At 38.5% G+C, this 13,825-nt stretch overlaps 1 protein-coding gene across 1 annotated transcript in view; it reads right to left on the bottom strand.

The window, feature by feature from the left end:
* The window catches only part of nr5a2 (nuclear receptor subfamily 5, group A, member 2), a 145,481-nt gene that overhangs the window by 25,422 nt on the left and 106,234 nt on the right, over window positions 1-13,825 (bottom strand). Inside the window, 1 exon segment of the mRNA XM_062028049.1 lies at window positions 2,275-2,422. Coding sequence (XP_061884033.1) covers window positions 2,275-2,422 — 148 coding nt within the window.

Below are 13,825 nucleotides of genomic sequence, written 5' to 3'. Positions count from 1 at the left end.
CTATATAGCAGTAATGAAGTTACTACCATATATAAAAGGATGGAAAATTCTGAATGTGAATCACACTTTAAGGTAATAAGGTTTTATAATCATGCTGTATGAAAATGTCATCCTGAGGAACAAAAAAACAGATTTTGTTTTTGGAAAAATATATTAGTTTTAACTAAGGATGGATACCATACAGAATCACAGTACTATTAATGTTTTATGGGCCAAAGCTTAAAAATCACTTAGGCATCTTCATATATATATATATATATATATATATATATATATATATATATATATATATATATATATATATATATATATATATATATATATATATATATATATATATATATATATATATATATATATATACACACACTACCGTTCAAAAGTTTGGGGTCACATTGAAATGTCCTTTTTTTTTAAGGAAAAGCACTGTACTTTTCAATGAAGATAACTTTAAACTAGTCTTAAATTTAAAGAAATACACTCTATACATTGCTAATGTGGTAAATGACTATTATAGCTGCAAATGTCTGGTTTTTGGTGCAATATCTACATAGGTGTATAGAGGCCCATTTCCAGCAACTATCACTCCAGTGTTCTAATGGTACAATGTGTTTGCTCATTTGCTCAGAAGGCTAATTGATGATTAGAAAACCCTTGTGCAATCATGTTGACACATCTGAAAACAGTTTAGCTCGTTACAGAAGCTACAAAACTGACCTTCCTTTGAGCAGATTGAGTTTCTGGAGCATCACATTTGTGGGGTCAATTAAACGCTCAAAATGGCCAGAAAAAGAGAACTTTCATCTGAAACTCGACAGTCTATTCTTGTTCTTAGAAATGAAGGCTATTCCACAAAATTGTTTGGATGACCCCAAACTTTTGAACGGTAGTGTATACTGTATATATATACCGTATTTTTCGGACTATAAGTCGCAGTTTTTTTCATAGTTTGGCCGGGGGCGCGACTTATACTCAGGAGCGACTTATGTGTGAAATTATTAACACATTACCGTAAAAGATCAAATAATATTATTTAGCTCATTCACGTAAGAGACTAGACCAGTGGTTCTTAACCTTGTTGGCGGTACCGAACCCCACCAGTTTCATATGCGCATTTACCGAACCCTTCTTTAGTGAAAAATAAAATGTTGTTTTTTTTCAAATTAAAGACAAAGTTATATGGAACATATTTTAAGTAACAAAGACTTAATTTAGAGTTATTTGGTTAGGGTTAGGGTTAGAGGGTTAGGGCCAGGGTTAGAGGGTTAGGGTTATAATAAGGCCATGCCAAATAAGGCATTAATAAGTAGTTAATAATGACTAGTTAAGAGCCAATATGTTACTAATTTGCATGTTAATAAGCAACTAATTAATGGTGAATATGTTCCCCATACTAAAGTGTTACCATGTTTTTTTACTGGTGCACAAAATGAACCGTGCATGGACATCACCTTGTTCAAAGAACAAAACCAACACAGTGCATAAACTCACAACAAATTACACACCTGCAAATCAGTGTGACTTCTGCTGTTTCCGTATCCGTAATACGCCGATTGGGAGAAGTTTTTATTTACACGATGAGTCGGGTGTGTTTTGACCTCCACCGAACCCCTGAGGCCGACTCACCGAACCCCTAGGGTTCGATCGAACCCAGGTTAAGAACCACTGGACTAGACATATAAGATTTCATCGGATTTAGGGATTAGGAGTGACAGATTGTTTGGTAAACGTATAGCATGTTCTATACGTTATAGTTATTTGAATGACTCTTACCATAATATGTTACGTTAACATACCAGGCACGTTCTCAGTTGGTTATTTATGCGTCATATAAAGTACACTTATTCAGCCTGTTGTTCACTATTCTTTATTTATTTTAAATTGCCTTTCAAATGTCTATTCTTGGTGTTGGGTTTTTATCAAATACATTTCCCCCAAAAATGCGACTTATACTCCAGTGCGACTTATATATGTTTTTCCCGTCTTTATCATGCATTTTCGGCCGGTGCGACTTATACTCCGGAGCGACTTATACTCCGAAAAATACGGTATATATATTCCGTTTGTTGCTCCAAAACTCATGGAATTCATGTAACTCCTGCATGAGTGTAACAACAAATACGTAAATGTAATTGTATCTCACTTAGTGTGCACCCCTTTCGAAGGAATCTTTCACGCGAGTACACTCTTTAGCCATGCGAACACTCGGACAAAGCCGCGGTAAAGATCGGCCCGGGAACTTAAGTCCACCATCAGTCATCTGTATCGACTCACCAAGGCTGAAGAGGACCAGGAACTTGAGGCAGACAAACTCCCGTTGGTCCATTTGCAGAGATCGTAGTTTGGCCACCAGCTCCTGGGCGTGGCTCAACAGATTGTTGAGGGTGGCCCCGGCCTGTGATGCGATCACTGCGTAGTCTACCTGCAAAACATAAAGAACAATCTGAATCAGGTTCCCTATTATGTATTTTTGTCGAACCCAATTGTGGCCTTTGATAAAGCAAATAAATAATTACAGATATATATTAAGGTGCTCGATATATTTGCAGCTGCAGCATATTTGTCTGGGAGGCAAGTCCTTAGCTGCCAGTCACTGTAAACAGCCCCGTATTAAATTTTTATATTTATTGACAATTCATTACCATAATTGACTGCGCAAGCGTTTCCAGGGAAAGGTTGATGCCGGTGTTCCCCCAAAGGAGGGTCTGTGGAAGCTCCAATTTGCAATTAAAAACACAGCAGGATTTCAAAACGTATGCACTGAGAAAGTAGGAATAAGCCGACTGTCTTCTAAAAAAAAAAATTTCACTTTTCTTCCTCTACTAAATTGGTGTAAGATGTGAGTCCAATTAAATCCAATGTAACTCCAAGGTAACCGTACTCTTTGCAGAAAGCAAACAAGTACAAGGATTAGGGCTGAAGCTATCGATTATTTTAGTAATCGAGAATAATCAAGGGATCTGATAAAACACACTTTATAACCTCAATGTGTATTTTGGGGAAAATAGTTGAAATAAACAAATATTTTTCTGCTTTCCATAACAGGTCGTGAGTTCAAACCCCGGCCGAGTCATACCAATGACTATAAAAATGGGACCCATTTCCTCCCTGCTTGGCACTCAGCATCAAGGGTTGGAATTGGGGGTTAAATCACCAAAATTATTCCCGAGTGCGGCCACCGCTGCTGCTCACTGCTTCCCTCACCCCCCAGGGGGTGATCAAGGGTGATTGGTCAAATGCAGAGAATAGTTTCGCCACACCTAGTGTGTGTGTGTGACAATTATGGGTACTTTAACTTTTATTTTATTTTATTTTTTGCAAAAAAATCACATCAACAATGAAATTGCACTTTTAAATAAAAATAATAACAACCAGCCCATAAAAAATTTATAAAAAAAACAATCTCCGCTGCTCGCCACCACACTGATCACAGCACTCACATACCAACTAATACCACCATACCACTACTAAATTGTGCTCTATTGCAACGTCCATGCGGAAACTATGTCCGCGTATTTAAAGTTCCACGCAAATGATACGGTCCTGATTTACATGTACATTTTTATCAGTTACACTTCAACGATTAATGGAAGCAACATAATATACGGTGCATCCGGAAAATATTCACAGCGCCTCACTTTTTCTACATTTTGTGAAGTTCCAGCCTTATTTCAAAATGGAATATTTTCATTTTTGTCCTCTATATTCTAAGGACAATAGCTCATAATGACAATGTGAAAAGTTTATTTTTAAAATATTTTTTTTTGCAAAAATAAACATACGTATTTACAGCCTTTGCTCATTGGTTAGAGTGCCCGCCCTAAGATCGGTAGGTCGTGAGATCAAACCCCGGCCGAGTCATACCAAAGACTATAAAAATGGGACCCATTACCTCCCTGCTTGGCACTCAGCATCAAGGGTTGGAATTGGGGTTAAATCACCAAAATTATTCCGAGTGCGGCCACCGCTGCTGCTCACTGCTCCCCTCACCTCCCAGGGGGTGATCAAGTGTGATGGGTCAAATGCAGAGAATAGTTTCGCCACACCTAGTGTGTGTGTGACAATCATGGGTACTTTAACTTTTATTTTATTTTATTTTTTGCAAAAAAATCACATCAACAATGAAATTGCACTTTTAAATAAAAATAATAACAAGCAGCCCATAAAAAATTAATAAAAAAAACGATCTCCGCTGCTCACCACCACACTGATCACAGCACTCACATACCACCCATTACCTCCCTGCTTGGCACTCAGCATTGAGGGTTGGAATTGGGGGTTAAATCACCAAAACTATTCCCGACTGCTCCCCTCACCTCCCAGGGGGTGGAACAAGGGGGTGGGTCAAAGGCAGAGAGTCATTTCACCACACCTAGTGTGTGTGAGACTATCAGTGGTACTTAACTTTTAATGCACAGAGACATCCTGGGTGAAAACCAACACTTCCTATCAAAATCTGATGGAGCTTGAGAGGTGCTGCAAAGAGAAAGGGGCAAAAATAGGTGTGCCATGTTTGTAGCATAGTATGCAGAAATAATTGAGGATGTAATTGCTGCCAAAGGTGCATCAAGAAATTATTGAGTAAAGGCTTTGAACACTTATGTACATTTGTAGTTTTTTATTTTAAATAAATGGGTAAATTTTTCCCAAAACAACTTTTTACATTGTTTTAATGGGGTATTGTGTGTAGAATTGTGAGGGCAAGAAGGAATTTATTCCATAAGGCTGTAAGATAACATGTGGAAAAAGCTGTGAATACTTTCCGGATGCACTGAAAATCAAAGCTTTTTCTAATCAAATTAATCGTTACAATGGATTAATCTTTGCAGCCTTAACACGAGTATTCCTTGTTGTAAAAGTCAAGAGTCAGGGGTAAACATGTACTATGTGACGCGGCACTCCTAAAAAACTATTTAATTCTGATCGTGCTCCATCCCTTTTCTTACCGACTGCTTTTCTCTTTTATTTTTTTTAGTTTAAATAAATGGGCACATTTTTGCAAAAACAACTTTTTACATTGTTTTTATGGGGTATTGTGTGTAGATTTTTGAGGACAAACATGAATTTATTCCATTTTGGAATAAGGCTGTAACATAATATGTGGAACAAGCTGTGAATACTTTCCGGATGCACTGAAATTTAAAGCTTTTTCCAATCAAATTAATCGATATAATGAATTAATCCTTGCAGCCTTAACACGGGTATTCCTAGTTGTAAGAGTCAAGGGTAAACATGTAATTTGTGACACGGCACTCCTAAAGAACAATTTTATTCTGATCGTGCTCCATCCCTTTTCTTACCGACTGTTTTTGTCTGTGATTTTTTTATTTTTTCATTTTAAATAAATGGGCAAATTTTGCAAAAACAACTTTTTACATTGTTTTTATGGTGTATTGCGTGTAGAAATTTGAGGACAAAAATGAATTTATTCCATTTTGAAATAAGGCTGTAACATAACATGTTGAAAAAGCTGTGATTACTTTCCGGATCTAATAATAAAATCTAATATTTTTCTAATCAAATTAATCAATATAGTTGTAAAAGTCAAAAGTTAAGGGTCAACTTTAGGGGTGTGGCAAAAAATCGATTCAAATTCAAATCACCATTCTCACGTTGTACGATTCAGTATCGATTCTTATTTTTCAAAAATCGATTTTATTTTATTTTTTTTTTATTTTTTATTTTTTTATTAATCAATCCAACAAAACAATACACAGCAATACCATAACAATGCAATCCAATTCCAAAACCAAACCCGACCCAGTAACACTCAGAACTGCAATAAACAGAGCAATTGAGAGGAGACACAAACATGACACAGAACAATCCAAAAGTAGTGAAAAAAAAAAAAAGAATATTATCAACAACAGTATCAATATTAGTTACAATTTCAACATAGCAGTGATTAAAAATCCCTCATTGACATTATCATTAGACACTTATAAAAAAAAAATCTAAATAAAACTAAATAAAAATGAACAATTTTGGCTTACACTTGCATCGCATCTCATAAGCTTGACAACACACTGTGTCCAATATTTTCAGAAAGATAAAATAAGTCATATTTTTGGTTCATTTAATAGTTAAAACAGATTTACATTATTGCAATCCGTTGATAAAACATTGTCCTTTACAATTATAAAAGCTTTTTACAAAAATCTACTACTCTGCTTGCATGTCAGCAGACTGGGGTAGATCCTGCTGAAATCCTATGTATTGAATGAATAGAGAATTGTTTTGAATTGGAAAAATATCGTTTTTGAATCGAGAATCGCGTTGAATCGAAAAAATCGATTTATAATTGAATCGTGACCCCAAGAATCGATATTGAATCGAATCGTGGGACACCCAAAGATTCGCAGCCCTAGTAAACATGTAATATGTGACGCGGCACTCCTAAACAACAATTTTATTCTGATCGTGCTCCATCCCTTTTCTTACCAACTGCTTTTGTCTTTGATTTTTTATTTTTTTATTTTAAATAAATGGGGAAATTTTTGCGAAAAACAACTTTTTACATTGTTTTTATGGGGTATTGTGTGTAGAATTTTGAGGACAAACATGAATGTATTACATTTTGGACGCTGCACTCCTAAAGAACAATTTTATTCTGATCGTGCTCCATCCCTTTTCTGACCGACTGCTTTTGTCTTTGAGTTTTTCATTTTAAATAAATGGCAAACATACATTAACGTTGTTGCCCTAGGGTAAACTGGGTATAACACATGGCACGCTGACAAAGCTTAACCTATTGTTACTATAACAATCTACAAGGTTAAGGTTGCTTCTCTTTCTTCCCCTCCATTTTTCTGCATTCTTTCGTATCTCAAGTTATCATTACGTATATGTATTGTTGCATTTGAACAATTGTATTGTTGATAATAAAGGTAAAGTACTGGTATTGTTTATTATCAATAGCACTATTTCTATTGGTATTCATATTGCTCCATTTTTAGTGTAATAATGCTCAGTTCTGTATTTTTTTTAAAATTTTTGCTAACTGCTTATTTGCTATTACTTTTACCATCATATTTGTACATGTCGTATTTGCTGATGTTGCTCTGTTGTTGTTGTTGTTGTTGTGTTTGCTGTTGTTGTTTTTGTCTCTCTGTCTAATCCCCCTCTTGTCCCCACAATTCCCCCCTCTGTCTTCCTTTTTCTCTCTTTCTATCCCCTCCTGCTCCGGCCCGGCTGCACCAAATGATAATATAAATACATTTAATAAAGTCAAAATACAAGTAAGGCAACAAGAGAAGTATCCTACACTTCTCTTTTGTAAAGTAAATCTGAACAGCCGATATGGACATCTACATCTGCTATATGATTTGCCCGAGAAGCTGGGCAGGACATAAAAAAAATAAAAAAAATTAAAAAAAATAAATGGGCACATTTTTGCAAAAACAACTTTTTACATTGTTTTTATGGGGTATTGTGTGTAGAATTTTGAGGACAAACATGAATTTATTCCAATTAGGCTGTAACATAATAACACGTGGAACAAACTGTGAATACCTTGCGGATGCACTGTAAATCAAATATTTTTCTAATCAAATTAATCGATATAATGGCTTCATCTTTCCCTAGTTGTAAAAGTCAAGAGTCAAGGGTAAACATGTAATATTTAACGTGGCACTCCTAAAGAACAATTTTATTCTGATCGTGCTCCATCCCTTTTCTTACCGACTGCTTTTCCCTTTAATTTTTTAATTTTTTTAATTTTAACTAAATGGGCAAATTTTTGCAAAAACAACTTTTTACATTGTTTTTATGGGGTATTGTGTGTAGATTTTTGAGGACAAACATGAATTTATTCCATTTTGGAATAAGGCTGTAACATAATATGTGGAACAAGCTGTGAATACTTTCCGGATGCACTGAAATTTAAAGCTTTTTCCAATCAAATTAATCGATATAATGAATTAATCCTTGCAGCCTTAACACGGGTATTCCTAGTTGTTAGAGTCAAGGGTAAACATGTAATTTGTGACACGGCACTCCTAAAGAACAATTTTATTCTGATCGTGCTCCATCCCTTTTCTTACCGACTGTTTTTATCTGTGATTTTTTTATTTTTTCATTTTAAATAAATGGGCAAATTTTGCAAAAACAACTTTTTACATTGTTTTTATGGTGTATTGTGTGTATAATTTTGAGGACAAACATGAATTTATTACATTTTGGACGCTGCACTCCTAAAGAACAATTTTATTCTGATCGTGCTCCATCCCTTTTCTGACCGACTGCTTTTGTCTTTGAGTTTTTCATTTTAAATAAATGGGCACATTTTTGCAAAAACAACTTTTTACATTGTTTTTATGGGGTATTGTGTGTAGAATTTTGAGGACAAACATGAATTTATTCCAATTAGGCTGTAACATAATAACATGTGGAACAAACTGTGAATACCTTGCGGATGCACTGTAAATCAAATATTTTTCTAATCAAATTAATCGATATAATGGCTTCATCTTTCCCTAGTTGTAAAAGTCAAGAGTCAAGGGTAAACATGTAATATTTAACGTGGCACTCCTAAAGAACAATTTTATTCTGATCGTGCTCCATCCCTTTTCTTACCGACTGCTTTTGTCCCCCCCTCTTTTGCTTTTTTCCTACGATCACAACGGTGAGAGTTATGGCTCGAGCGAGAAGCAGACGCTGCCCCCTTTCCAAAGTGTCAATCAATTTACATAAAATCAACTGCGCATGAAATAACTTCGTTGAAGGATTGGACCGTTGATGGTGATGCCTGCGGTTATTGCCTCCTGGCCCGAAGTACACAGAGAGGGGAAAACACTATCATGCCACTATAGCAGAGTTAGCACTAACCCCAGTGACCTGCATATCAATCAATCAATCAATACTACTTTATTATACCTCCTGCAGAGACATGCTGGGTTAATATATAAATAAAAGCCTCTGATTTAAACCCATCCTCAACCACCACGGACTGGTTTGAAGCGTGCGAACAGTGGGTTGAGAGTAAAATAAATATGTGGCTGGTTGTCGTTTAAACTTCACGGACACGACTGTCAAAAACATCAGCGTTATCGTATTGGAGACCGGCGACGGTGCTGCGAGGCCTTGCTTAATCATTCAGCAGCTCGGCCCATTTGTCATTTTATCTTTGCATGCATTTTAATAAGCCCAAGTCCGTGTTTGATCTATGACAGGAAGAAGAAGCGGCCTCCTTTCTTCCCAAACTGAAAATGCACATCTATTTGCGCCCACGTCGCCGACCCTGAAAACGACGTCCATGTTCACTTTCTTTTTTTTTTTTGAGACAAGTGTCAAGTTAAATTATGCATGCATCTGATTTACCAGGAGATACCAGTGGGCTTGTTCTGTGTCGCTTTGTTCCATAAATAAAGTGCACAACGAACTTTTATAGAGCTGCATCGATTCATTTGGTTAGAAAAAACCCTTCAATTTATATTTTGTTGCTTAAAATAATGATTTATTGAGAAATGTATCATAAAAAACTGGAGATGTCCGATAATGGCTTTTTTGCCGATATCCAATATTCCGATATTGTCCAACTCTTAATCAACCAATACCGATACATACAGTCGTGGGATTAACACATTATTATGCCTAATTTTGTTGTGATGCACCGCTGGATGCATTAAACAATGTAACAAGGTTTTCCAAAATGAATCAACTCAAGTTATGGAAAAAAATGCCAACATGGCACTGCCATATTTATTATTATTGAAGTCACAAAGTGCATTATTTTTTTTTAACATGCCTCAAAACAGCAGCTTGGAATTTGGGACTTGCTCTCCCTGAGAGAGCATGAGGAGGTTGAGGTAGGGGGTAGCAGGGGTGTATATTGTAGCGTCCCGGAAGAGTTAGTGCTGCCAGGGGTTCTGGGTATTTGTTCTGTTGTGTTTATGTTGTGTTACGGTGCGGATGTTCTCCCGAAATGTGTTTGTCATTCTTGTTTGGTGTGGGTTCACAGTGTGGCGCATATTTGTAACAGTGTTCAAGTTGTTTATACGGTTACCCTCAGTGTGACCTGTATGGCTGTTGACCAAATATGCTTTGCATTCACTTGTGTGTGTGAAAAGCCGTAGATATTATGTGATTGGGCCGGCACGCAAAGGCAGTGCCTTCAAGGTTTATTGGCGCTCTCTACTTCTTCCTACGTCCGTGTACACAGCGGCGTTTTAAAAAGTCATACATTTTACTTTTTGAAACCGATACCGATCATTTTGAAACCGATTCCGATAATTTCCGATATTACATTTTAAAGCATTCATCGGCCGATAATATCGGCAGTCCGATATTGTCGGACATCCGTACTTTTTACCGTACGAAGATAATGTTCTGCGATATTGAATAGAGTCAAGTCAAACACTCGCATCAGGCGGAAAACAACTGATTAAACTGTAGCCTGATTCCCTTAAGACCGCCCACAAGCTCATTCACAGTAGGGCTGCAACGATTCTTCGATTCATTCGATTAAAAAAAAAAAATCAATTAGTACTGTGTTGCTTCGATTAATAGTTTAATATGTTTAATTAATACAAATTTAGAGGCCGGGAATTAAGCTACGCCGACATTGTTTCTCCAATCGAGTGTGGCACAAACAGCGGAGTGCCGATGAAGAGAGATGGCTCAAAAAATGCAAAGAAAATGAGAGATCTTGTCAAAAGTTTTGCGATTTGTATGGCTGTTGACCAAGTATGCTTTGCATTCACTTGTGTGTGTGAAAAGCCGTAGATATTATGTGATTGTGCCGGCACGCAAAGGCAGTGCCTTGAAGGCACACCCCCAATATTGTTGTCTGGGTGGAAATCGGGAGAAATTCGGGAGAATGGTAGCCCCGGGAAATTCGTGAGTCTCCCGGGAAAATTGGGAGGGTTGGCAAGTATGACTGGGAGACGCAACTGCTCTGTACTTCTCCCTACGTCCGTGTACCACTCCGTACAGCGGCGTTTTAAAAAGTCAAAGTACCTCGGAGTCTTGTTTACGAGTGAGGAAAGAGTGGATCGTGAGATCGACAGGCGAATCGGTGCGGCGTCTTCGGTAATGCGTACGCTGTATCGATCCGTTGTGGTGAAGAAGGAGCTGAGCCGGAAGGCAAAGCTCTCAATTTACCGGTCGATCTACGTTCCTATCCTCACCTATGGTCATGAGCTTTGGGTTATGACCAAAAGAGCAAGATCACGGGTACAAGCGGCCGAAATGAGCTTCCTCCGCCGGGTGGCGGGGCTCTCCCTTAGAGATAGGGTGAGAAGCTCTGTCATCCGGGAGGAGCTCAAAGTAAAGCCGCTGCTCCTCCACATCGAGAGGAGCCAGATGAGGTGGTTCGGGCATCTGGTCAGGATGCCACCCGAACGCCTCCCTACAGACCGGTAGGAGGCCACGGGGAAGACCCAGGACACGTTGGGAAGACTATGTCTCCCGGCCGGCCTGGGAACGCCTCAGGATCCCCCGCGAGGAGCTGGACGAAGTGGCTGGGGAGAGGGAAGTCTGGGCTTCCCTGCTTAGGCTGCTGCCCCCGCGACCCGACCTCGGTAAACGGAAGAAGATGGATGGATGGATGGATAGAAATTGATACCATTGCAATGGAAATAGATAAGCAAATGACTTTGAAACCTTTCTTGTTTGCTTTATAGAGTCAATGTGCCCCCATTAGCAAAATTATTATAAATATAGTGCATTGTTCCAAATTGTCTGTGTGTACGTGTGCAGGTTGCTTTGGGTGATTCTACCACCGTATTGCAAATGTCCCTGGTGATACGCTGTCACTCCTGGCCAAGCAGAGGATAATAAGAGATAATGAACTGGTTCAAATCTTCATGCATTCATGATTCATTTATGTACACGCACACACAAATGCACTTGCCCTCTCCAACAGCAGGTGTCCATTAACCAAAGTATGCAAAGTCCCTATCAGCCTCTCCTTCTCCTCCGTACTGCTGCCATCTCTTTAGACTCTCTTCACCTCGTCGTCACCTTTGCAGCCAACTTGAGCTCCGATTTCCCGGTTGACTTCTAATCTCCCCGACAGTCGTTTCTCGCCACATCGCGCTTCAATTATTGCGACTTCACCACATCGCTGATTTATTTAAAAAAAAAATAGAGATGTCCGATTAATATCGGACTGCCGATATTATCGGTCGATAAATGCTTTAAAATGTAATATCGGAAATTATCAGTATCGGTTTCAAAAAGTAAAATTTATGACTTTTTAAAACGCCGCTGTACGGAGTGGTACACGGACGTAGGGAGAAGTACAGAGCAGTTCTGTCTCCCAGCCATACTTGCCAACCCTCCCGATTTTCCCGGGAGACTCCCAAATATCAGTGCCCCTCTCGAAAATCTCCCGGGGCAACCATTCTCCCGAATTTCTCCTGATGTCCACCCAGACAACAATATTGGGGGCGTGCCTTAAAGGAACTGCCTTTGAGTGCCGGCCCAGTCACATAATACCTACGGCTTTTCACACACACAATTGAATGCAAGGCATACTTGGTCAACAGCCATACAGGTCACACTGAGGGTGTCCGTATAAAAGACTTTAACACGGTTACAAATATGCGCCACACTGTGAACCCACACCAAACAAGAATGACAAACACATTTCGGGAGAACGTCCACACCGTAACTCAACATAAACACAACAGAACAAATACCCAGAACCCCTTGCAGCACTAACTCTTCCGGGACGCTACAATATACACCCCCCCACCCCCTCCCTCCACCTCAACCTCCCCCCCCCCCCAACCCCGCCCACCTCAAGCTCCTCATGCTTATCCCAAATTCCAAGCTGCTGTTTTGAGGCATGTTGAAAAAAATAATGCACTTTGTGACTTCAATAATAAATATGGCAGTGCCATGTTGGCATTTTTTTCCATAACTTGAGTTGATTTATTTTGGAAAACCTTGTTACATTGTTTAATGCATCCAGCGGTGCATCACAACAAAAATAGGCATAATAATGTGTCAATTACACGACTGTATACATCGGTATCAGTTGATATCGGAATCGGTAATTAAAAGTTGGACAATATCGGAATATTGGACATCGGCAAAAAAGCCATTATTGGACATCTCTAAAAAAAAATCACATTCTACATATTTTTGGCCTAAACTAAGTGTTAAATTAAGTCTTATTTATGTGATATATGCATAACAGTGCTTTATTTGTGTGGAATGACAGGGCACACAATGCCAACAGCATAGAATGCTAACAACACAGCTAACTGTCAAGTTGACCCCGGTTTTGCCGAACAACACGCTCACCTGGAGTCAGTACATCGAAGCCCAGTTCTAATTCAGTGGATTTACCCAGGATGTGATGAAGTATTTTCTACGTAATGGCGGTGTTGTAGTGGCCGGGTGATGGTGATAGTTGGAGGATACTCTGGGCTACCGGTTAGTTCTGTAATCCACAGTAGAGCACATTCAAGGCTACTACCGTAAGAAGGTGATTCATATGGCTCCATTAGTCACAGTTTACCTGACACATGAAACGGGACAAACTATCCAGTTTAGCAGCCAGACAACAGGAGAGTGTTGAATATCTTAATATGCGTTTTGTGGCAATTCCAAACGTCAATTGCTTTTCAATCATTTTCATTTACCCATAAATGGGGCCCTATGAATCCCTTCCCCTACTGTATATTGGGTGAAACGAGTGTAGAGATGACTATATGTGTGTTAGTTCATGTTGAAAGGGCTCTATGTATGTTAAAATATGTTGTTAACAGTTATTTGTACTCTAAATATGGAAATATTTGATTCAATAATAATAATAATCCTACTTTGTGGACATTTGTTTACCATGGTCAGACTTAAGGTTGTCCCGATACAATAC

The sequence above is a fragment of the Entelurus aequoreus genome, linkage group LG19 (assembly GCF_033978785.1).
Source record: "Entelurus aequoreus isolate RoL-2023_Sb linkage group LG19, RoL_Eaeq_v1.1, whole genome shotgun sequence".
NCBI classification, from domain to species: domain Eukaryota; kingdom Metazoa; phylum Chordata; class Actinopteri; order Syngnathiformes; family Syngnathidae; genus Entelurus; species Entelurus aequoreus.
This window is presented reverse-complemented; position numbering and strand designations above follow the sequence as displayed.